Below are 25,710 nucleotides of genomic sequence, written 5' to 3'. Positions count from 1 at the left end.
CCTCCTGATACCCGCACAAAAAGTCTCCTCGTAACGCATCCTGCAACGCAAGTTGGTCCAAATTTATGTACAAACTCACTTAGGCAAGAATGTTTATGCGTTTGGTACGTGTTGGTTACTGTCGCTCATGTGGAGAGCATCCTACACATCCCTACCTTTGCCGACTCATTCCCTCGAAACCCACTCGTTTATTTTGGCATTTCTACGAATTTTTTGGGGAAATTTTGTAATGCGTTCTATGCTCGGAATGTTGTCCCCAAGGACGAGAGGCAGATGGCAGGGGGGGAAATGCGTTCTCACGCACACCGAAAAGTGTTATGAAATTTGTCTTCTCTAATGACCGAAATGCAAAGGAATTTATCCAGCATTTGAGCTAATTGCTATTACATTTGGTACAATTTAAAATTTCAAAAATTAAATTAGCAGTCTTTTACATTGCCAAGCAAATTGGCAACACAACAGTCTTTAATGTGACTTGAGAAATGTGTGTACATTTTTCTTAACCATTAAAATAACGAAAGAGTTAACGTTGTCTATAACCTGAGCGATTCGAACTTAATAGGCGTATTTTGTTTTGTTAAGATTGAATTTAAGCCTAAGGGGGCTACATTGGCGTACAATTTAGATGGATTTTTTTTATAAGTCGTTGAATTGAGTTTCCATTATAATAAGAAGCTTTTATATATTTCTTTTTAAATGGCTCTCACGCTTAACCATATTATATTCCGCATGCTGGTTACTTAAATTTTCTCAAAATGTTTCAGAGCAATCTTGGCAAATGTCTCACTGCTAAGACATCGCCACTTGAAACCCGTCACGCTTTGACAATTTTAGCATTTTTCTTTCGCAGCCTGTTTCCCCCGATCACTCTGGCTGAAAACTATACTTGGCAGTTGCATGAGGGCCAATTATCTGGCACCTCGCGCGGCGGTTTCGTTCCAGCTATTTACATATAATTAGCGCCCAACTGGCAGGCCGCAGCATCGTTGTTCGCCACTCTCGTTCTCGGTATTATTTGCACGACGCAGTTTTTGAGCATTTCTTTGCAGCTCCCCACACCCACTTTCCCCCGAAGTCCTCTGTTGGCCAACTTTGACAATGAAGTTGCAAAGATGACGATGCCAAAAAATTGGAGCAAGGGAAAATAAATAAGGAAAATGTAGACGGGAGTCGATCAAAAAATACCCTAGTATCTAAGTATCTATAAAAATATATATTCATTTTAGCCAAGACAATTTTTAAAACATTTTTTGCTAATTGAAGTCCAAAAATTAGTTGGAGTTTAATAAAGTTTTATATTTATAAATGTATATATAAATATAATAAATAAGAAAAATGTAGGCGGGAGTCGATCAAAAAATACCCCAGTATCTCAGGATGGCTACCTTTATTATACAAATATAGATTCATTTTAGCCAAGTCAATTTTTAAAACATTTTCTGCAAATTGAAGTCCAAAAGTGAATTGGAGCTTAATGAAGTTTTATATTTATAAATGTATATATAAATATATTAATAATATTATGAGAAGTAAAAACGGGATATTCAAGAGTCCGCATCATAACATACAAAGCTTTTTTATATGATCGATTTTCAATCAATTTTTGAATGGAACAACGAAATACCAAAGGATCCCTTGATCGCAATCTTTATTGGCACAAATACAGTATACTTCTTTTTAATAGAGAGGCCACAGATGGAATGCGAATGGGTTAAGAAATTAAGTAATTAGAAATAAAATCGAAATATTCAAAGGATTTGATCATAATACTTCGGTTACTTTTATAATAGATTTTTAATCTAACTGGGAGTAAAACCTCAAGATATTAAAATATCAAATGAGCTTAATTTTCATTGGCAAAAAAGCATTGTAATATATTTAACACCGGGTATAGGATCGGCCGAGAGACCATTGGGGGAATGTGAAAAAGTTTTCCCGGCAGTTGCATCGAGGCGCCAACTTAATAAGGCCACCAAAGAGCCCAGTGGGTGGCGGGAATGCAAAGCAGTGGGCCACAAAAAAAAAAAGGAAAGCATTCAGGCTGCAGCCTGGAAAAGTGAGGCTCTCTTGAAGGCAACACTTTCCACAAAGCAGCCAGCTTAGAGCGAGAAATATTCCATTTGATTGCACTGAAATGTTGAGGTCCATGGAGCAAACAAAATCGAATTCCCGATTGGTAGAGGTTTGCGCCCAGACATCCGTCGAATGCAACCCTCTTTGACTGACAGACAGTCGGTTGGACTTTTGTTTGTCGGATCAGCAATAAGTGAAACCCACCCAGCGTACTCGTAATGGGGCTTATGGAGGAGCGAAAGTAAGCCCTGTTCGCTTTTCAATTTTTGATTCACCATTCCCAGTTCCCAGCTCCTATTTCCCATAATTACCCAGTCATCTGTGGCGGTCATTTTCATTAGCTGGCATCACGATGGCGTTGGACCAAAGGCCGCAACAACAGCGGAGTGGACCATTGTTCAAGAATACCTGGCTGTAGTTAATTTCGCTGATGCCCCATGTCTGATGCTCCCGCCGTTGACTGTTTTGCTGCTGGCTCAGCGGCTGTTTTCGGCATCCGACTGCAGTTAAAACCAATTATGTGAGGCCTCTACTGAGGGGTTTCAGCAAATGCCTCTAAGCTGGCAACAGGGAAGCGGTTAAAATCCCGGTTTTGAAACTAAACCAAAAATCAGAACAACGGGTCTGGAGAGAAGTTCAGATTTTTGGTCTAGTTTCAAGTTCAAAAATCTGATACAATTTGTAGCTTTAAGTATATTTCATTTCAAGCACTGAAAAATTTTAATATATTTGTTTTAAGATTCTTATATAACATAAATTACATAACATATAGAGCTGAACATTTCTCTCAGATCCTCACTTATTATTCAAGTACGTTTGCATTTATCTGGTCTTCCGCAAACGCAAACTTTATCCACACAGGTATACTGGTGTTTTTTGGTGCACATAAACACTCCCGAGCGCATTATCCTTTTGCCTTGCAAAGCCAACTGACATTCTAAATTTCCTCCACAAAAATTAGCATGTATAAAAATTGCCTCACAGAACAGTAATGTCACAACCAATAAACGCATTTCTCCTCGTTGATATTCCGCTAGCATTTTTCAACTGAAAGTTAAATAAGTTGGGACAAATCCAATAAGATTCGTCTAGGTAACAAGATTTACTTTTAATCAAGCGTGAAATATATATGTTTCTTTTTAAGAGCGAGATTTGTTCATTTAAAATATTTACTTTTGAAAAAATTATTCATATTGGTCTTACTTATTTGCCAAGAACTTAGCATTTTCCCTAAAATTTTTTAATTGGCATTAAATATCAAAATTAAAGTTAAATATTTTAAAATAAAGCTTAATTGCATTTTACATTTGACTATTTTGTTTAAATTTTACTAACATTTTATTCTCAAAGCAAAAATATTTAGTGTTCTTCTATTTTATTTTCTTAACAATTTATAAGGTTTTAAAAAAATCATGACTGTTTTTAATTTAATTTATCCTTAATTTAAATATGACTAAATTTTTTTAAAAACACTGAAACAAGAGTGTGTTTTTTTGCACATGGCTATGCACCTCACTTTTTGTTAGGATATTTCGCCTGTAAAAAACCTAATAATAAACCGAAACAATGCGAACAAACTATTGCCACAAATGGGGTTCGAGGAATTTTTTAAGTAAACCCAATTAAATTTAATCCCACTGCATGAGTAGCAAGGATTAAACTATATCAGCAAAAAAATAACTCTCAATAACACATTCCACGAGAGTCTAAAGAGTAAAAATAAGCTCTATAAACGTGTACAAAATGTCTGTCTACATGCAGAACGTGATGTCAATAAAAGTTTTGCATCGACTTCGATAAATGCCAAAAGGGTTGCAAAAGGAATGAAAATAACATTTTTTTTTTGTGTTTTTTTGCATTTGCAAAGCATTTACAGAACGTGATTTGAGTTATTTATTGAACATATATTTGCTCCACATCGACCTCTTAAAACTTTTTTACAATTTATTCTAAAGGTGATAAAAGCTAACCGGGCTCTTACTTTTCCATTCCATTCCATTTAACTTTTATTTTTGCAGTATTCTCTTCACCTTTGTATTTATTTTATTTGTCGGAGCAAAGTAATCACTGTCTGAAATGTCACTCTATACATCACAAAACACAAATAGTAACAACAAATAATAGTGCAATTCAGTGTATAAGAAGATTTTGGATTTTTAACAAAAAAAAAACAACAGGAATCTGTGGAAATTTAGTAAAGGTAAGGAGGAAACTAATACAAATAATTATAATGAATTTACTATATAAGATGGACAATACTTGAAAGCCCTAAGCTGCTCTCTCACGATCTCTATCTTTTTATAAGAATATATCCAACCAATAATTGCACTTCATCTCACCAGCTTAATGTCGACACTTTGATTGAAGTCTCGACATTTGCAATTGCTCTGCATTTTATTGACTTCCATTCGCACAGCTTCTTTTTCCCAGCTTTCCATCAATGTTAATTGTGCAAAAGTTTGGTGTGTGTGTGTGTACGCTTTAAATTGCCCTCGAAATTGTTGTGCCAGAAATCATTTAATGGAAAACTTTACTACAATTGAATCAACACCCACAGACTATTTTCATGTGATGCTTTTGTTGGTCCTGCTGATGCTTCTGTTGATCCTTTTCCATTTAATGGAAGCCAAAAGTCAAATTGAATTTTTATTTGGATATTTCCACACTTATACTACGCCCAAAAAATACACTCCTGACTGGACCATCTATCATTTCAAGCTGACCCAACACAGTTTCCGAAATTGCCAGCCTTCAATTAGCTCCATAAAGTTTAATTTTCAATTTATGCATTTTTATTTTGCACTACCAGTAGCAAAAAATATGGGAAAATGCAATGAAAAAAACAGTGAATGAGAGAGTAGGGCCAGGGAAAATTATTCATAGTCGTTGGAATGGCTTCCGAGTTGCCAACTGTTTGGCAACCAGCCAATGGATTATTGAATAGGAAGAAGGCTGAAACGGCTTAGGCGCGCGGATGGTAGAGGTTGGAAGGTCGAACTTGTTGCCAGTTGTCTAATGTCGGCCGACAAATACACTAAAAGAAATTGTATGGTTTTAAGTTGGTAAAAACAAAGGGAATTAAATTAAAATATTGAATGAGTATTTTTGATCTATAAATGGTTTATAAATGTTCATAGTCCAGAAACTAGTTGGTAATTTATTGTGTTCTAATTTAGACTTTGCCTTTAATACTTAAGTGAAATATTAAAATAGGTTAAAAATGCATTAAAGGGTTGAAAATAAAATTAATATTTGTAAAGAGATATGTGACATATATGATATATTTAAAATTGGTATAAGTTTTAGGAAGTAATAGGCATTTGCTTAAATTTAAATGAGCCAGAACTTAACGCAGACTGCACAGTAAGTGCTATAAGAGCCCTCATAAGTTAAGCCTATAAATCATCCGAATTAAGAATAAACAACTTGATTATTCTTGACTGTGGTAGCGTAATGCCTCATTGTGCAGGGCAACAAAAGAAAAGCTTCAGTGTACTTTATAATTACCGGCTTCGGTCGGAAAAGCCATTTCATGCCAGGAAGAAAAGAAAAGAAAGCAGTGGAGGGTCTGAAAATGAAGTGAGAAGAAGGCAACAACAAGTGCAATTGTTTCAATTATGTCAGACAACTTCTCGACTCCGTATTCCAGATACAATGGGGTGCACCGGGGTGCTGCATATTGCCTCGAAGCACTCACTCCGCACTTGTGCAGTTCTCGCAATTATGTCAGGACCAAGGACCTCACAGGAGGTGAGGTTTCAGACCGAATTAACCCGTTTGCTACCAGCCGCTCCTCTTTGTTTTCGCACCCAACATGGCACACATATCTTGTTTATTGTGTCTCCGAATATAACTTGTGTATTTGCGTATTATAATTTGCATAAATTTCAACTGACAGCGCCGGGAGAATGAGCCAAAAGCTGCCGAAAGAAGAGCCCAGAGCAAAGGGCAAACGACTTGCGGTAGGAGGTGGCTCAGAAAACAATTTAATAACGAGAAAATACAAGTGACAAAATGAATTATGTTGTTATTCCTCTTGCAAGGCACACACACACACATTTTGAATAGCTTGAGAAGACAATTTTGAAGAGGTTTTTTATCTACTGAGTCAAGAGGGACTTGTGGTACTTTCGGGAGTATAAAAGCAGGCCAGTTATTGTACAAAAGAGTAAAATAAGCAGGGTCTCGGTATTTCTAGGGAATTCACTGGAATGCATATGGGGTTACACGGGCTTGTTGGACCAAGAACAAAACTTTAACATATCAAATTAAATGTTTTAATAGAACCATTCAAAAAGCCCAAATCTGGTTAGTATTTATGAGAAATTTTCATTTGAAAACGTTGAAAACTTTTGCTTAAATTAAGAAAGCAGCAATTAAAATTGTTGCTTGTTAAAAAAAGGGAACAAAATTTAAGAACTAATTTTCTTGTTAAAGTATCATATGTACTAATACTACAATGAAGATAAATTAATTATTTTGTGGATCCTTTATCACAAAATCCAAACGTTACCTTAATGTTAATCGTTTTTAAAGTTATTATATCGCAGGTACTTTGAAAAAAAAATTTGTTTATGATTTTTAATTTGATCAATTTTAATTTAATTTATACTTTAAAAAAAAATTAAAAAATTTGTATTATATTATATTAGACCTTAAATAATTTTTTTGATATTTTGGAATTATTTTTGTAGGTATCTGAACTAACCAACTATTAGTTAGTAACTAACTTAACGAATATTACATACAAAATAGGCTACCCAAAGTATTTGTTCTGAAAGCCATAATCAGTACTTTTCTTCACTCTTAACTTACCAGATTCAGCTTGTTAATTTGCTATGGCTGAAAGGTTAAAGGTAACTTCGTGCTTCGCTGAACAACAAAACCCACTTGAAGTTTGCATAACGTATACGCCCTGTGGCAAAGCGTCATCGATGATGTTTGCAATTGTGCAAAAAATGAAAGCGGGCGGATACCTTGCCTTTTACCCAAAACTCCCTCTATATGTACAAATATGTACATATAAAAATACCGGATCCCCAGCAGGTCCTGCATTGGTATTCCTGGTTTGCCCATTTCATGGCTGCCGCTGACGGATATAATAAAGCTTCGATTATTCCATGGCATCTGTGGGATATATGCACATATATGTAGGAAAGGGCGACCAGGCAGACAACAAATTGTTAGACGCTACAATGAACTCTGATGCGATTGATTGAAAGTCACTAGGAGAGATAAAATACCATTGGTTTATGCTGTCATCTAGGAGTTGGAAATCTTTTAACTCCTCACCATGCTTAACCCTAGATCAAAATCCCCCTACCGACTTGCTTAGGCATCCTCTGTCGTGTCAACAAGTTGGGGGCAAACAATTTAAATTACAAAGCAAACTCAATAAAAATGTTAAAAACTTTTGGCCATGAAGAAGACATTCTGGCTGATCCCAGATTTGTTTAGTTTCGAGGTCCTTGACATGCATAAGTTATGGCCTGGATTCGTGGTAATATAGAAATAGGAAGCAAAAGTTTTATAAGAAAAACAAATCGTGTCGCTTATTTATAAGCCTGTAAACAGATTTTATGAGCCTGCCCAAACATTTGCCGGCCAGGAAGGAGCAAAAGTTGCAATCGATTTTGGACCTTCATCCCTTCCGCCAGTTTTCAATTTATTAAAATGACCGTCAAAAATCGTTTGTGTGCGAAAGTTTGCGCTTATCCCAAAACACTTTTTGGACAGTTCAAACTTCTTTTTTCCCCTACATATTTTTTTTTCAAATTTGGCGGGCAGCGATGACTGCGTTAAGACAAAACTTTTCGATCGAAGAAAAGTTTTTCAGGATGTGTCGGACTTATGATTGCCTCGGAACGCACTGCATCTAAAAGTCTCAACTTGTTTTTCATTCACCCAGACAGCATAATTTTTGATTGCGTAACTTTTCACCCACTTCCCAAAAGGGGAATAAAGTGGAAAGTTGTTATCCCCATCGGTACATATCTTATGCCAAAAGCCGTCACACACGCCATGTTTAGCCCAGTGTGTGACCTTTTCCACCTGACTTCCCCAGCCAGCCGGGGCGCCGAATTCGCCGAACTAATAATACAAAGCACGCCAAACGGCCCACGTCAAGCGACCTAACCTAAATACCGGAAATGCCCTTTATAATGCGCTTCCGGCTCGTGTGAGCAGGCCCAGACGGCGGGTGGTACGGTATGCCATGGGTGGTTGGAAGGTCGGGTGCTTTGGGATCGGCGGGTCTGAGTGTTAAAAACCAAACCAGACAACAGCCCAGCCCACACCAAGCCGTTTCGGCTAATCAAAGTGTGCAGCCAACTGCAAAGGGGAACCAGAGGAACCCGGGGGCAATGTGCGGCCAGCCAGAGGGGCTGCAGCTGACCACACCAAACATCCAGGCTATTGCACCAGAAGAAGACCACGAACTCGCCGAACACCCTTATGAGGTCCACTCTTGAATTGGTCCTCACATTAGAATTAATTCTTAACGAAAATGGGTCATTGAGTTAATTTAAAAATGCAATATAATGCAATACTATATAAATAAATACAGTAAGGTAGTCAAAAAAAGTGTCTAAGTCCTTTATTATTATTACTATTAAATTTATTTATTATTATTATTATGACTTCTGCTCTTGAATTGGTAAGCATGTGCTCACCTTAGAATTAATCCTTAACGAAAATGGGTCACTGAATTAATTCAAAAATTCACATGACCTAAATATAATTTAATAAATAAATTATAAATAAATCCATTTAGCAAGTCAAAAAAAAGAACCCAGGCCTTCATACTTAATGGTACTTGTTTAAGATATGTGATATGCGATTGTCTATAAGCTCATGTTACCTACCTTGTTTAAACGTGATAGGGCAATCGCCGATGTTATCAAACACCGCATGGAAATCAATATTATTATTACATAACCGTTTAGCTCGAACCATATCGTTTGTCGTGTTAAACAAAAGGTCCCTTCCGGGAACCCTCATCGCTTTAAGCCAACTTCAATACCAGCTTTCCTAAGGCAAAATCTTAGCCTATTCAGAATTTAATATTTTATATACATAGTATATTCACCAGTCCTCTGGAGAATCATAATCGCTGAGCCCAGGAAGTATCATGTATTTAATATTTTGGTTTTTGTATTATTTATAGACAAACTGTGGCACCAATCTTACAACCTGCCAATAATTGATATTATATTCGTAATTACCTACCAAAAAGGTCACGTGCCCACGTTTATTCCATTTTCTTAAAGCCGCATCTATAAATAATAATTTCTGTCTCCTCTTTTTACCCGACCAATCTTCTAATAAACTTTCTGAGAAAATCCGCTTAAAATTTCCCTTTCAACTTCGGCAAGATTTTGACCATCACTTTAAGTTAACAAAGCCAACCACAGCACGTATTTGTACCCTTTACTTGTTGAGAAAGCGGGTCATTCTGCGAAAAGACAAAAAGGAAAGTTAAAGAAAGTTCCTATTTGGGCCACATACGAGCAAAATAATATTTTCAAAGTATTTAGATATAATAAGATTCTCTAAACTAGGTCAGCTCTGAAGAATACTACCTTCTGGTTTTAAAAATCTTTTATTTACTAAGCAATTTGTCAGTGGTTAGGGGGAATCCCGAAGTCGAGAGGCACGACTTAAGCCTTCTTTCTTGTGTTAATTAAACTTTGTGCCGTGCCATTACCCTCTTTATACTTAGGCTCAGTGCCCCTTTTCGATCCATTTACCGTACCCCCAACCCTTTTCCTGTTGCGTGCCAAGTTTTTGTGGTTAATTATCGATTAGAGGGGTCGTGAAAGGAAAAGGGAAAATCGCGCCTGGGAAAGTCCTTGGACTGCGGCGCGGCTGGGTTAAATCCAAAAAAGACAAGTTAATTGAAGTGCAAAGCCTTTTATGGGCGAACAATGTTGGGAAGAGTTAACACAAAAGCTGAGCATCAATGGGTTAATAAGGGGCCAGCTGTTTTATACCTATTATTACGCTCCTAGTTATTGTCCCATTACTTACTCCCCAACAACTTATTTATTAATAAAGCACGGACTTGGGTCTCACCTGATTTATTTGCCTGTGTCATACACTTATATACAAACGGAGGGAAACTAATGATTACCGTTTGCCTAATTTATTGGATTTATTCGCGGACTCAACACGCAAATGGACTGACAGAGGTCAGTTTCCCTGCCCTGTCTTTGTCCTTTTTTCGGGTCATTTATTAATTGCGCCCCAAATGCGTGTGCTAATCTCTTCATTATGCGATTTCATAATGGATTACATTCGAATAAATGTGCCTCATTTGCCATCTCCAGTCGGGCGCACGGCCGACTGCTAATTTTCTATAATTTCGTTGCCATTTTCCTAATGACGCGTGAGCTTCTTCTTGGCCTGCTCGAAGTCCCAGTCCCCAAACTCCCGGAGTCGCGTTAATAGGTCAGTGTTCTCTTGTAATATTAATGTCTGCTAATTTAAGACGGCTGTTGTAATTAAATCAGATGCATCACTGTTAGCAAGTGTGGGCGTGGACGGGGTTGAAAGAGATGGATTAATGTAATCGATATGGTTATTATTAACAATATATTGGCTTGCTTTATGATAAAATGAAACCTACCCTCCGTTGACTGCCACTTTAATCTGCACTATTAACAATTAGTTAATGATAGAGAGAAGGTACGGATTATTTTTTCGAAACACATATTGCTTGATAATACCATAAAGGATTTTTTTTAAACCCCAAAGGTTTTTCATTGTAATTTTCATGGGGATAATAAGAACTTAAAAACACAATGGACTTATTTTAAACCTAAGAAAAAACACCTTGTTTAAAAAACAGATACAATTAATTCCAATTTTTAAACCGGTTTCTCGTAGATTAAAAGGTTATACCAAATTCTTTAGAATTTAAAATATATAAATATGAATATAAAGTCCTTCTTTTTTTTTTAAATTAATTTTTATTTCGTTATATGTACCTTTTGAAGAGAGTGACCCATGTTTATATACATAAAGGGTCAGACATGTTTCTATCACTAGGTGCAAGATTAAATGTTACCAAAAAATACCAAAAACTCTTTCAGGTGCTCACCAATTTAAGATAATTTATCTTAAGATTTATTCGTCATTGTTTGTATTTTATTATTAACAAGCACAACACAAAAGGTAATTTAACCAGAGAATCATCGACTGGCGTCATGTGTTGCCACAGGCTGAAAGCAAATTTGCACTTAACTCCAAGCCCATCTTAGAACGTCCTGACACTTTCCCAGGTAATTAAAACACAAATATTAGCGAATGTCTGGGGGTGGGGATGGTGCCACCCACCTCGAGAGCCCATTTTGCAATTTAAATTTTCATGAACAAGCACCGCCATTTGTCGCTGTCCGCCCGGTTGTCTTCAATGTCTGGTGTCCCGTTCCGAACCGCCCCCTGATCATGGTTCTGGGTTCTGGGTTCTGGGTAGTGGGTTCTGGGTAGTGGGTGCCTTGCTATAAGGCTCGCCTTACGCTGCCTTAACAGTTTTCAATTTTCCGCTCGCTTGTAAGCGCAGCTGACAGCGACTAGCGAACGATACCCCAGCGAAGGGCTTATGTTTCTTGGAAGCGGGCTGAAAAACAGGGGTCTCTGTGGAGGGAAAACCCATTCCACACTGGCTTTTATTGTATTTCGGTCGCTGTCGTCGCACATTTTTACGACTATTTAAATGGTTTTCACTTTTCGGTTACAAATTGTCGACCAGGTAAATGTTCATTGGATAGGGACAAAATTGGGTAGAAGAGTTGGGTGGTCTACGATAGTGGTTTTCGATTGCGTTGGGTTGGCAGTGGCCCATTTGAATGGCCAGAGAAAAGCCTAATTTAATCTGGCTTTACATTTTAATTAAATGCGTTTTGTATAAATTAAAAAATTCTAATAAGTTTTTATTGCACAAATTATATGAATTCTACTTTTTTAGATTTATTCAAAAATTCATTTAAAGGTGTTAAATTATTCTCTGAAAAGGTAAAATAAATTAACCAATAGGAAAGCGAAACTTCGTAAAAAACTAAATAAAAGTCTCACAATTAGTGCTGAATAGGCTTGAATTATAAATATTAGATTTACTTTATTGAATTAAAAAACCATCTATTATTTTTACTTTGTATTAAAAGTTGTTTCTGCATATGTGGAACTACCTAACCCTTTTTCTTCATTTTAACGTTTAAAGGACATACAAAATAAAATATCTTTATATATTATATTATTTTATAACTATTTTATAAATTGTTTTTTAACATCTCAAATTTTTGGTTTATTCTTCGTATTTATAACTATTTATCGATATTATAAATATTACTTTGCTTCTTGAAATCTATAACAAGTAATTCCTCTCTCCTATTTTAATAAACAGAGTAGTCTAGAAGTCTCTGGATCAGTCTGTCAGCAGCATACGATATTTCAGTTCCCCATTTTACATTTAACAGCCCGAACTTCAACAGTGTTTCCCTATTCACCAGTAAAAAGCAACTATCAGTAAGTGGACGGACCAGAGGATAAACTCCAAACCCTTTTAACCCTTTCACCCACCCTACCCCCAGTTCATCATGATGCGCATGTTCACCGGCTCCCTGCGGCGTACTGCCAGGATCAATCACGTCCTGTGGGCTCGCTCCTACGCCAAGGATGTTAAGTTTGGACCTGAGGTAAGGGCCATGATGCTTCAAGGAGTAGATGTCCTGGCAGATGCGGTGGCCGTGACCATGGGACCCAAGGGACGCAACGTGATCATCGAACAGAGCTGGGGCTCACCGAAAATCACCAAGGACGGTGTGACGGTGGCCAAGTCGATCGCCTTGAAGGACAAGTTCCAGAACATTGGTGCCAAGCTGGTCCAGGATGTGGCCAATAATACGAATGAGGAGGCAGGTGATGGTACCACCACTGCTACCGTTTTGGCCCGCGCCATTGCCAAGGAGGGCTTCGAAAAGATATCAAGGGGTGCCAATCCGGTGGAGATTCGCCGCGGAGTGATGCTGGCCATCGAGAATGTGAAGGATAACCTGAAGAAAATGTCCCGTCCTGTCAGCACTCCCGACGAGATCTGCCAGGTGGCAACCATCTCGGCCAATGGGGATAAGTCGGTGGGCAATCTCATCAGCGAGGCCATCAAGAAGGTGGGACGGGATGGTGTGATCACTGTGAAGGATGGCAAGACCCTTTGCGATGAGCTGGAGGTGATCGAGGGCATGAAGTTCGACCGGGGCTACATATCGCCCTACTTCATCAACTCCTCCAAGGGTGCCAAGGTGGAGTTCCAGGATGCCCTGCTGCTCTTCTGCGAGAAGAAAATCAAGTCGGCCCAGAGCATTGTTCCAGCTCTGGAGTTGGCCAACTCGCAGCGCAGACCATTGGTTATTATAGCTGAGGATTTGGAGGCGGAGGCTCTGAGCACCATGGTGGTCAATAGGCTGAAGGTGGGCCTCCAGGTGTGCGCGGTGAAGGCTCCTGGCTTTGGGGACAACCGCAAGGAGATGTTGGCTGACATGGCCATAGCCACTGGTGGCATTGTTTTCGGGGATGATGGAAACCTAGTGCGACTGGAGGACGTCAAGATGAGCGACTTTGGACGCGTGGGCGAGGTGGTGGTCACCAAGGACGACACCATGCTGCTCAAGGGCAAGGGTCAGAAGGCGGAGGTGGCCAAGAGGGTGGAGACCCTTCGCGAGGCCATCAAGGAGTCCACTTCCTCCTACGAGAAGGAGAAGATGCAGGAGCGTCTGGCGCGTTTGTCCTCCGGAGTGGCCCTGCTCCGAGTGGGCGGCTCCAGCGATGTGGAGGTGAGCGAGAAGAAGGATCGCGTCCACGACGCCTTGAATGCCACTCGGGCGGCCGTGGAGGAGGGAATTGTGCCCGGCGGAGGAACCGCCCTGCTGCGATGCATCCAGAAGCTGAACGACCTGAAGGGTGCCAACGAGGACCAGAACATGGGCATCGAGATCATCCGGCGGGCACTGCGAATGCCCTGTCTCACCATAGCGAAGAATGCAGGAGTAGATGGAGCCATGGTGGTGGCCAAGGTGGAGATCCTGGATGGGGATTATGGGTACGATGCCCTGAAAGGCGAGTTTGGCAACATGATAGAGCGGGGCATCATTGACCCCACCAAGGTGGTGCGCACCGCCATCTCTGATGCCGCCGGAGTCGCCTCGCTGCTGACCACCGCCGAGGCAGTGGTCACCGAGTTGCCCCTGGAGGAGGCCGCTGCTGCCGGAGCTGCCGCCGGCTTGGGCGCCCTCGGGGGCATGGGCATGGGCGGAATGGGCATGTAATCCAATCCTAATCGAATTCCTTTCACCGCCATCTCTTCTTCAAATTCAAAACACGAGAAGGTTTACCACACATGACAAATGTATCTACACTTTTACCACAGTTGCGCGCTACATATGGAGAAATCTTGATTTTAAATAAATGTGCTCTTATATTTTTCTCTGGAATGCATTCAATAATTTTATTTTGCAAGGTGTTAAATAGCCACCAGAATGGGATAAACAGATTAATAAGTCCACTGATACTAAACGTGGTAAATAACATGACTTCTAAAATCAACGTATTTAATTTAAATTTAGTAAATGTGAGCACTTAAAAACAATAGGTTTTCATCAAAGTAAAATATATTTGACGAAAATATAACAGACATCTAATAATTTATTTTAATTTAGATGTTTTCAACATCATGATTATTATTGTATTGACCTATGTTTCTTTATATAACGCCAATATTTAGCATGAAACTTCTAATTCAAAATTTCTACTTATCTTACTGTGTTTGTGTAAGTGTATAATACTTTTGATAATCAATTTGAATATTTTTAAATTTTACAACATTTTGGGCCCGATACCATTAATGATATTATTATATTGATATTATAATGTATATTATATTTAATTATTATTATTATATATATGGTATTCAAAAGTTTATTGAATTCTTGGCATTTGAACACTCTTGTCTCATATTTTTATACAGATTCATAATGACATAGCTTAAGCGAACCTTTTCGATGAAGGACAACTTGTTTAGTTTGCAGGAAGAAAGCCGGTGACGGACTCGACATTGCTGGTTCCTAATGCTTCTTCGCTTGGCTTTTTGCCCCGTCCTCGTTTCAATGCTTTCCCTAGTTGTTTGTTACGTTGCACTGACAGTCTGCTCGTCCTGGAAGTGCTCTTTTACACATGTCCTTTGTCACAGTTGCACTGTTGAGCTAACCACTTGTTATGGTTTTTTTCCCCCTTTTTTTTTTTGTTGCTTCCGGACCCTTCCGTTTTTGCATTTCGCTATGAAATATGAAGCTTTCGGGCTCTTCTAATTGTGCTGAAGAGGTGGCCAAGGGACGGGGTGAGGGAATAATAAACCGCCACTTGACTTTCATGCATTTGCTGCTTAACTTTCCGACATTTATAATGGCATTCGTTGTGGCCCTCGGGCGGAAAGAAATCTGCTTGGATAGTTTCCACTTGGCCTTGTGCTGAGCGGCCCTTCAGCTACCTCATCCCTGTGTCATCTCAAGACCTGCGGCTAAGGCTCATGCTCTGCTCATCCGCGGAAAGCGGCTAAGAAAAGCGTTTTTGGGCCCGCGGGCCAAGTGGGTAACAGAGCGTGTTCTGAGACCTCGTTGCTCCTCGTTTCAGCACTCTGAGCATGTTGAGCTCTATTCCCGCGGCTTATCCTTGGCTGCTTACACTCGAGTTGCTGTTGCTGTTGCAACATCCTGCCAGAACAGCAGCCCCCTTTCGAAAAGCCCCACCCACACAGCCCCTGGCTGTTTATGTTGTCAACGCAAATTGCACTTTCTGCTCGCCGTGTGATGTTCAAGTGGCTGTTAGGAAGATGATCCGCCCACGTGTCTTAATGATGCTCTACACGATGCAGGAGCCCCGGGCTGCAACAATGCGCCACTTAATTATGAAAAAGGCCGCTTTGAGTGTCGACTGGCTGGCCTGGGGGGCTGGGATACCAGCACGTTTTGCCACCATAACGCCCCATCTAACGTCAGATTTACGACTACGGCTAATCCCGCTCGCTTAGCGCATTAAATCAGCTCCGAAATGGCCATAAAATTGCCCTCGCCTACATTGCAAACATTTCAAAAATTGACAATTTATTGCAAGAGTTGCTTGTTGAGACGGCCGGGGACTGCGGTGAATGAAGGGAAAGTTTTTTTTACCCCCAAAAAAAGTTTGCACACAATGGGAACGAAAGTTACACTGGCTTACAAAATGAAAATATGGAAATTCTCCAGAAATAACTTTGTTTGTTACTTTCACGTTTACCAAAAGTCAGTACCCAGCTGAAAATCGGTGTTCTTACATTAAAAATGTTTTCATTTATATAATAGTTTTTATATCTGTCTATTTCCTTTTTATGGTCTATAGTTTTAGGAGGTTCTTTTAAATACAATTGCATTTCTACTATTATTTTTCTTAATTCACCCTACTTGTATTGTCAGCATTATTATTTCAATTTGTATTTACGAAGTTGTGATACTCTTGCGGATAGGTTATTATTATAAAAACGGAACAAGTTTGAGAACTAAAGCCAAGGCTCTCGACCATATAATACCCAGTCCTAATACCCAGTTCCTCAAGTTAAGGACTTATCTCCTAGCTTTCCCAAATATTTTTGGAAATCTTTAGCAATAACCCCAAAAATTCCAGCCTTTAACAAAAGTCTGCGATCGTTAATTCAGCCATTCCTGTATCTCTTTCGAAAATGTGTCCCAAGGCAACTGACGTGAATTCTCCGAGAGCTCGGGGCAGATTTATATTGCATTTGATTTTGATTTTTGTTTGCTTGTGGTGGTACACATGCCCATACTGTCGTACTCCAGTGGCATGCAGCTGCAGTTGCCGTTGTAACATGCAGTTTTACATATACAATATGGCCATTGTTATGATTTATGTGGCAGAAATATTTCGGGCGCGCTTCCTGCAAATGTTTGCCTTTTTTTTTGTGACAGCACTGAGCGAGGGTGGTGGCCCTCTGGATCCCATGGTTTTATGGAAGGGCTTAAAAGAAGGCGATTTTTGCGCTTAACCCGGCCAAATTCAATTTCAATTTGCACCCCATCAAAAGACAAACAAAAGTCTTTGAACTTTGGCCATAAACATATTGGGGGGATTTCGTTTCTTTTTTCCACATTTTTTTTGGCAGTCCCCCAGTCTGGCAAATGGGACGACATGTGGAGCGCCTTTTATACTATATATGTAGTATGTGTCGAAGGTCTCTTGTCGGCTGCAGTCATCGGTCTGGGGCGTTACTCCATGTCGCAGAATCAGATCCCGTCGGGCCATAAACCAATTCGTTTTATGAATTTACACGAGTGCCAGAAAGGCACCCCCAAAGTCGAAGTGGAAGTGGTAGTAGAAGTATAAGTCAAAGTCTGAGTCGGCATCGTAATTGAATTCCATGTGTCGCGTTCTCAACTCTTTGATACATGTACTCCACGCAAAGTGGTCTTTAAAGGCCACTTTTTGCCTTGCAGAGTTAAATCCCCAACTGACGACCAGATGCTATCCCAAAACTGACCCCATGGCGGTGCAATTCATAAACGGAAATGGGACTCAAAACGTGTTGGGCTACGCAAACAATACTGCAATGGATTTCGCTCAACAACTCAGCCCTCGACCCTTTCACTCCTCGGCCAGGAAATGCAATGATAGCCTTGCATTTGAGCTTTGGATTTGGATTTCATTGTTGCACTCCCTTTTTGGGGGGCAACCCGTGTCCCGGTCGCCAAGTGGCATGCGTTTCTAATTTCCTGATGCCGGCTCCCCATCAGGGCCCTCAAATGGCCCCCGGCTGTCCCTGGTTGACCTGACAATTCTAAATTTCAGCACACACCAATTTATAAAGGCCACCAGTGTTTAATGTGTTCGGTTCGCACTGACTAGTCTGTGTTTCGAATAATTGAATTTCCAATGGCGATGCGTGCTGACAGGCAGACTGGCAGACGCTTGATGATGATGAATGAAGCAAGAAGCGTAAATCAACAGGATAAACACTTTTACTTTGCATCAAATGGGATTCAAATTAATATTCGAGACCAAGGTTGAGCTATAAACTATCCTGCATTCTGGCCACTTGAATAATCTTTAAAGATTTTGTAAATTCAGCTGTAATAAATATATATAAAAATGTATTCCATTAAAATTAAATTGAACTATGAATATTTTCTGGAATTTTTTGTGTGGCTTGGTTTTTTAAAATGACTATTGTTTGTAAAATTGGGGCCGTTATATCTGAGCAGGTACAGTATACATTTTTGGATATATTATTTTTTCATAATTTTTCATTGGAATACAAAAGGCAAAAATATCTGAATCGTTGAAAATGTAATTGAAAATTTCAGAAATAGTGGAAACGATTCACAATTATCTTTGTATTTTTTCATTGTTACTTACTCTTAAAAATTATTAGTGAGCTAAGCAGCACAAAAAATGTTCTGTCCAATTAAATTTTAAGTGAGACTCAATGTGATAATAATATTATCCACAGTATTCAACACTTTTTTTTCGAGGATTTCGTTAGTGCATAATATTTTAATAAAATAATTACATTGCAATTCCTTATAACGACAATTAAGAAAAGACTTTAAGGGTGAAATCACTATAATATATGGAACAAGAAGTCATCTCGACGGTTATACTAAGGGCAAATCATACTGATCCAATATGTATATAGCTTAAATAGTCATGCTCCATTTTCCAAGAGGTTGAATGCCTTAGTTCCGCTTAAAATTATGGTAATAATTAAAAAGGATTGAAGGACATACAGGCGATTGTGGCCCACAAAATTCCGCTGATCACTAGGCTTTAATCCATCGCCTGTTGACCACGCAAAATGGACTTTTGGACGTAAAGGACAATCAAACACAGTGATTGGATGGACAGCAATTACCACTGATTTTTTCGCGCCTTTATTAATTGCAAGCCGCCGGCATGCCTCCGTTTCAGTTCACTTCCTCCCCGGACAAAAAGCAGCCAGCCGTCCAGCAATTAATCAATTTGGCCTCTTAATTATCGAGCCGAACGCAGCGAAATCAGAGTAAGACAAACAATACGAGTTCAACCATACCAAAAGAGTAAATGAATTGCGATGAGCCTTCCTAGCTGACCGAACAGTTAATTAAATCGAACGAAAAGCCTTAAAAAACTTCCTTTTAAATTCCCTTAAACATTTTCTGAATGGCTGCAGAAGGGCCCTGTATCGGAGCCGATTAAAATGCCATCAATTTGAAAATGGATAGCTTGCGAAACGGTTTTTCATCTCCAGAGCCAGCCTGTCAGCTGTGGAAATGTGCGATGCGACAACTTAGGCGCCTCCTTCATGTTGCATTTCGCCAGCTGGCGCCTTGTTGCCATATTTCAAGCCCCCTCACCAAGCTCGCTTTTCCCAACTCCCATCTGGAATTTTCCATTTCGTCTCATTCTGTATGCACTCAACGCATTAAGTGGCGACATGTGTTACACTAAAGACAGCGAAACACAGAGAAATGCCCCAAAAAGTGGAATGCCTTTGGCGTAGGAACGACTTTTGGGGGGAAAGGGCGTTAGTGGGGTGTTAATAGAACCCAGCAGGCAGTGAGCTGCATTCTAATGCATGACTGGTCCGAACATGACCCAAGTCAGCCTCTCATCGGGCTGCGCATTAATCAAATGTTAATCCTCGGGAGCGACAGTATTTTCCCCCCCTGAACCCACCAAAAACCGAAGCCAAACACGCGGGAACAACAGAGCCTTCTGAAGCCGAGTTTCGAAAACAACGGGCCCAGCACAGAAACATTCCAATTAGCCAATTTTGCCATTTTACTTGGTTTTCGATTTGCGCATATTTTCTGCTAATTAAGGGGCGTCGTTATGCCAACTGCAGGTATCTCCACCTGGTTAGAACCCCATCATCAGGTGCCCACAATCAGTAAAGTGAAATGCTCTTCGTTATCGAGACCGCAGGCTTAACGCTACGACGAATGAAGCCGTAAAGTCCAAATTGCTGAGGGGGTTTCATTAACCTTTTTTATCAATAGCAAAAACAAGTTTAGAGAAGCAGAATATGTTGTACCACAAAAAATGGGTGAACCACAAAAATTACGTGCTTGAAGAATCAGAAAAATCAGTCAGTCAAGAAACGAAGCACACACATCAACAGGGTTTGAAATTACTTTTAAGGTGCCTAAAAGTATGCAATTAATAAAGGTTTAAGGTCTTTGTATTTCTAAGTTCAAAATATATTGTTGCATAATTCTTAGCACCTAAGTAAAATGTAAAAAAAATTTCAAGCCCGTACATAAAAATTCTTTTTTTCAGAGCAATACCTAATCTTAAGAGATAAGTCCACAAAACATAAACAATTGTAAAGTCCCAAAACGATCTCAAAAGAATATGCAAGGAGCCTAAAATTATGCAATGAATAAGGTTTAAGGTTTTTTCAACAAGTTATTTGTACTTCTAAGCTCAAAATATATTGTTGCATAACTCCTAGCACCTATGTTAAATGTAAAAGAAATTTCAAACCCGTATGTAAAAATTCTTCTTTTCAGAGCAATATCTAATCTTTAAGGATAAGTCCACAAAAAAAAGCAATGGTAAGGTCCCAAAACGATCTCTAAAGAATATGCAAATTGAATGAGAAACTTTTTTATCACCTTCGCTCTGAATAGTGCAATTATCCCCGGAGAACCTTTCTCGCCTTTCGTAATTTATTTATTAAACACTTGGCCAGAAGACGGCAAACAATTTGTGTTGCCCGTCGGATGGAGTCACGTAGTAAATGCATAAAAAATCGGCAACCGAAAGAAAGTTAAGTCGGGTTCTCCATGCATTTATGCAAACTGTGAGACATTGTTGCGGGACCTTCTTTCAACATTAAGCTGTACTGCGTGTCACACTAATTTGACCCAAAAGGTCTCAGCCAGCACGAACCTCATATAAAACACTCAAGTGAGATGGAATTGCAGGGACGTAATATGTACTTCTACAAGTCCTGGCTGGCACTTTAAATAATTCACAAGGCGCAAATAAAGAATATTCTAATTGGGCCACAAACGTAGGCAGCTAGCTAAAGGACTAATTGCACAAACAGCCAAATAGAGTCAAGGCCTGAGGACAAAAACGCACATCCCACGAACCGCAAGCTGGCGTCGAACATATCAGTCACTAATTAAAACAAAATTTGATTTCGTCGCCGAAATCATACTACTCCTGCGGTCTTTTGCCCTCAAGTGCGCATGCACCGCAATCTGGATAATTATTTATTTTGCTTTCAGCTCCCGAGCTCTGCAGAAGTCCTTATCCATTTCGGGAAACCACATTATGGCTTGGCATCGATGCATTTGAGCATAAATTTTCATCTGCACGGGTTTCTAAGGCATTGTAATAGCTCAGAGCTCTGCGGCCTGTGTAACCTGTGATTCGTTTTAGCGTTCATTATAAAGTTGTATTATACTTTGGATCATTTTGAGGAAAGATATTCATCAGGGTTAATTAAAAGGTACATTTTTAGTACAATAAAAATAAAGCAGAAAGAACATTATTTCTAATTTTTCTCAAATTCTTACGTTTGCAGTCCTTGCATATTATAAAAAGAATGAGGCCCAGGATCTGATCTTCGATGGGATGTCCTTTCAAGTGTATTTGTCACTGCGGATAGCAGTCCACGTAGTAACGAAGCGCACCAGGAGGGTGAGCGAAGAAGACTACTATATATAGCCTAGAATTGACCAAAATCATATGGAATTGCAGCGTTCCGAAAGACAAAAATTTTGAAAATGTAATTGTTTAGGGGATATCACAACTTTTGTATGTTAAAGGTGAGATTGTCACTGGTCTATTACTTCGTTAAGAGATGTTTTAAATTGATATTCAAAAATTAGCCCAATTATTTGTAGTATTTAAAAAAACGGCTAAAGAGCTTCATAGAACATCATATTTTAGTATTTCATCTCGGTCTAAATATAACGCTATTTCAAGGGCATTTCTCAGTGGAATGTCGTGTTTGCATCTGCTTGCAGCATCTAAATTAATGTTCCGAAACAGACAAACCATTTAACTCGACAACGAACTGTGGACCAAGGCTCTGCCCCCTCAGCTGCCACCACAAAGCTGCGTTCATCGCCGGCAAGTTGCAACTAACAACGTTGCCAATCCTGGCCAGAAAACACCCCTCCCCCTAGCCCAGACCCACCGCAGTTAATTTGTTGTACAAGCCCGCACACAAATATAGCAGCCAACAAGCAAGCTGGAGGAACGAATCGTTTGCTTTGAGCCAACATGCAACACTTTATCCACTGGATGACTGTTTTCAAATTTACAGCATGTCAACAGGCGAGTGCCCGTACAAGCACCCAAAGTTTCTGGGGTCCGGTCGGAACCCAAGGACCAGCTATCCCACATCACATTAACCATATGGTCCTCGGGGCGAGGACACTGCAGTTGGCTTCTAAATTGTGTAAATATGCATTGCGTATACGTACTGTTGCGCCTGCCACTTGCATCTCCAAATGGCGCGTTTTCTTTGTGTTCGCTGAATAGAGCAAAGCTCAATTTGGATGCCAACGATGATGTTAAACCGCATGTGACTCAAAAGTACAGTTGTGCTGGATGTCAATAGCTTAGAATCTAGTACTCGGAGATATATTTAAATGACTTGATGGTGAACAACAGGCTCCGTCGACAATGCATAAGCGATTAGGGATATAAAAAATATTATTCAAATGTATTTGAACATATGATCGATACAAGAAAATATAGAATGGTCATATTTCATCAAACATCTTTTAAATCGCTTTATAAAAGCATTGAAACACCAATGTGGATAAAATTTTACGATTAGTTGATAATATTAGTTAAACTCAGCAAAATAAACGGGCATAGCAAAAGATAGGAAACTATTTTTATTGATGCTTGAATTATTCATTCGACTATACATTTTATTTCTGATAACATGCATTATTGCTTCCCAAGCACTGATTGATAATAGTAGAAAAAACCTGCAGAGAACCTGCATCTTACATTCGATATCTAAATTTTTTGTCATGTCTGAAAAATATTCAAATTATTTATATCAGCACGCTTTGAAGGTAAAAACATTCCTTACCCAGCTCACGTATTTCCACAAACACCTGTATTAAACAATGGACATAAAATCAGAGCTTAGGTGAGGAAAAGGACGAGGGAAAGTATATTTTCAAAAGCAAGATTTTTTGTGCCAACTTCGCAGAGAGAAGAAAATACGCCGCATGGCAAACACGTTTCGCATTGATGTGGAAATTGTTAGTCGCATACTACGGTGTTGTGTTGGCCCTTTTTTCGCACAGTTGAGCTCACATTTTATGGTCAAGTTGCATTCTGTTTCATTTATATTTCATGTGTGGTTTTTATACTCCGTTCCCTCTCCGGCCAAGACAATTTCACATTTTACCCATCCTATTAATGTCAATTTAAATGCTCCAACACTTTAGTTGCCAAGGGGCGTCCACTGCCGTTGTCTGGCTGAGATATTGTTTGCACAAAAGCACTTAAAGACTGCATTACTCCTCCTTGATAATCGCTCGGAAAATAGTTGAATTCCCTTTTCCGCTCGAGTCCAGTTCCGCAGTCATTTGTGGCAATTTGCGTGCTCATTGTTAATTTGATTTTCAGTTTGAGATAGGCGAAAAACACCTCGACAGCTCCTGGGGCTTTTGCTATTTGGTTTGGGCGTGGCTGGGCGCATAATTGAACGATAAATTAAATAAAAGCAATGGAACGACCGAAAACCAAAATGCATTCAAACGAAAAGAAACCGATGCCATTTCATGGCCCCAAGGCAATTGAACTGTAAACGTGAACTCTTCCATCGAAGGCCCCGCACTACCTTCAGCTAAATAATTGACCAAAAGGTGAATCACTGGGAAAAAGGGGCGCTAGAAAATATTTAACACCTGGCAATTTCCAAACGGATTGTAACTAAATGTACATTGTACATTGGATTTGATACACAGAGAAAATTCAGACGTTCTCATCTGAGTTGAAAATGTTCTTAAAATTACGACATTTTTGAAGTTGAATTGGCGGTATTTACATTGTATATCTCAACAAATAAACAATTAGTTTAGTAAGTAGTCAGTACTTATTAAAAAATTGTTAAGTAAACACAATGTAACTTTTCTCTTCTCACCATTTCGTTCTAATATTGAGAACATTGATACCAAAATGTACTTACACGGTATTCAAGAACGAATGTTCTCAAATCAAGAACAATTTACTTGAATATATCTCTCTGTGTAAAGTTAAACGACTCGCGATAAAAATATAGATTCAATCCTCGACTTAAGCCAATAAACAATAAAAAAATAACAGCTTAAGCGCGAACCCCTTCTTTGTTGAAGACATTCTTATACTTTATCGTATAAACGAATTTGCGGTACAGTAATCGCCCAACGCTTAATGCATATGTTGTACATACACTGGTATATTTATGACTTATTAAAAACTTTTAAACGGTGTACTTGCAATACCTATTAAATGCAAAGTTATTTAATGCACAAGTCGGGGCTCCCAGTCCTGAATGGGCAGCTTCGAACTTTGATGTTTTTGTCGGCTTAGACGTTTACGGTCTGGCGGTCATTTGCTCAGTTGAGCGCAGCTGGGGAGTGTGAGAAGCGCATAGGAGGGTCCTGAGCAAAGCAGCATGCTGTGCTGAGCGCTAGCTTTCAAAAAAAAAAAAAGGTCACCGAAATTATGTAAATGCAAAGTAAACAGCAGAAAAGCAGAGAACGGAGAAAAACAGCTGAAATGAGTGACTTACCGGTGGTGAAGAGTAGTACGTAGAATCAGTGCAAAGTTTAGAGCTCCTGATCAAGCCAATGTCTGACCCCAGCTATGAATAACCTGACCCAGAGATCACCTTATAGCCAAATCGGAATGGGTGCTGCTGGGGGCTTCCTCACCGGATTTGTGCTTCTTAAGGCGAGTAAAATGGTGGCCGTGGCTGCAGGCGGCACCATTCTGGCCATCGAGCTCGCAATGCAGGCGGGTTTGGTCCGTGTGGATGTCCTCAAGATAATGTCGCCATCTCAGGATCAGGATCAGCCTCGGGGGCAGCTGCAAGTCACCGGGGAGGGGATCAACCTCATCCGTGTTCAAGAACTTGGCGATAAAGCCAGGAAAGCGTGTGCCACCAGCGGTCGTCTGTGTGTGGCCTTCTTGGGTGGCTTTCTACTCGGCTTTGGCTGGGCCTAACTAATGCAAATTAGCAAAACTACACATAAAGAACTACACTTATATATTTAAATTGTAAACGAAAGTTCCCACCTGTAATGCAGCTCTCTGGAAATATTTCCTTTTTTCTCTAGCATTTTTTTTGGTGCCGGCGCTCAGGGAAAGTTTCCATAACAAAAGCCTTGAAAATTTCATAGAAATACTCTTAACAAATAGCCCAGTCGCACACACATACTGAAACGTGCATTTAAAGTTTCTGCTTCGGCTCACCATAAAAAGCGACCCAGCAAAAACTTCAAACTTGTAACAACATTTTCATGCGCTTTTAAGCATTTCAATTTTCACCCCGCGTAGGGAGAAAATTTATGCATAAGCAAAGTTTTTCATAAC

At 39.5% G+C, this 25,710-nt stretch overlaps 2 protein-coding genes across 2 annotated transcripts; both read left to right on the top strand.

Moving 5' to 3' along the window:
• Window positions 1-4,136: 4,136 nt before the first annotated feature.
• Window positions 4,137-14,562, top strand: LOC119546664 (60 kDa heat shock protein homolog 2, mitochondrial). The gene is made up of 3 exons (XM_037853123.1): window positions 4,137-4,273; window positions 12,476-12,597; window positions 12,663-14,562. Exon 3 carries the CDS (start codon window positions 12,669-12,671, stop codon window positions 14,391-14,393), a length of 1,725 nt encoding a protein of 574 aa, XP_037709051.1. The 5' UTR covers window positions 4,137-4,273; window positions 12,476-12,597; window positions 12,663-12,668; the 3' UTR covers window positions 14,394-14,562.
• A 10,231-nt stretch (window positions 14,563-24,793) lies between these two features.
• Window positions 24,794-25,428, top strand: LOC119547791 (FUN14 domain-containing protein 2). Its single transcript, XM_037854805.1, has 2 exons — window positions 24,794-24,922; window positions 24,980-25,428. Exons 1-2 carry the CDS (start codon window positions 24,847-24,849, stop codon window positions 25,339-25,341), a joined length of 438 nt encoding a protein of 145 aa, XP_037710733.1. The 5' UTR covers window positions 24,794-24,846; the 3' UTR covers window positions 25,342-25,428.
• The last annotated feature ends 282 nt before the right edge of the window (window positions 25,429-25,710 follow it).

Source organism: Drosophila subpulchrella, chromosome 2L (assembly GCF_014743375.2).
Source record: "Drosophila subpulchrella strain 33 F10 #4 breed RU33 chromosome 2L, RU_Dsub_v1.1 Primary Assembly, whole genome shotgun sequence".
Lineage (NCBI taxonomy): Eukaryota > Metazoa > Arthropoda > Insecta > Diptera > Drosophilidae > Drosophila > Drosophila subpulchrella.
Note: the sequence above shows the minus strand (reverse complement) of the source record. Positions and strands in the feature narration are given on the sequence as shown.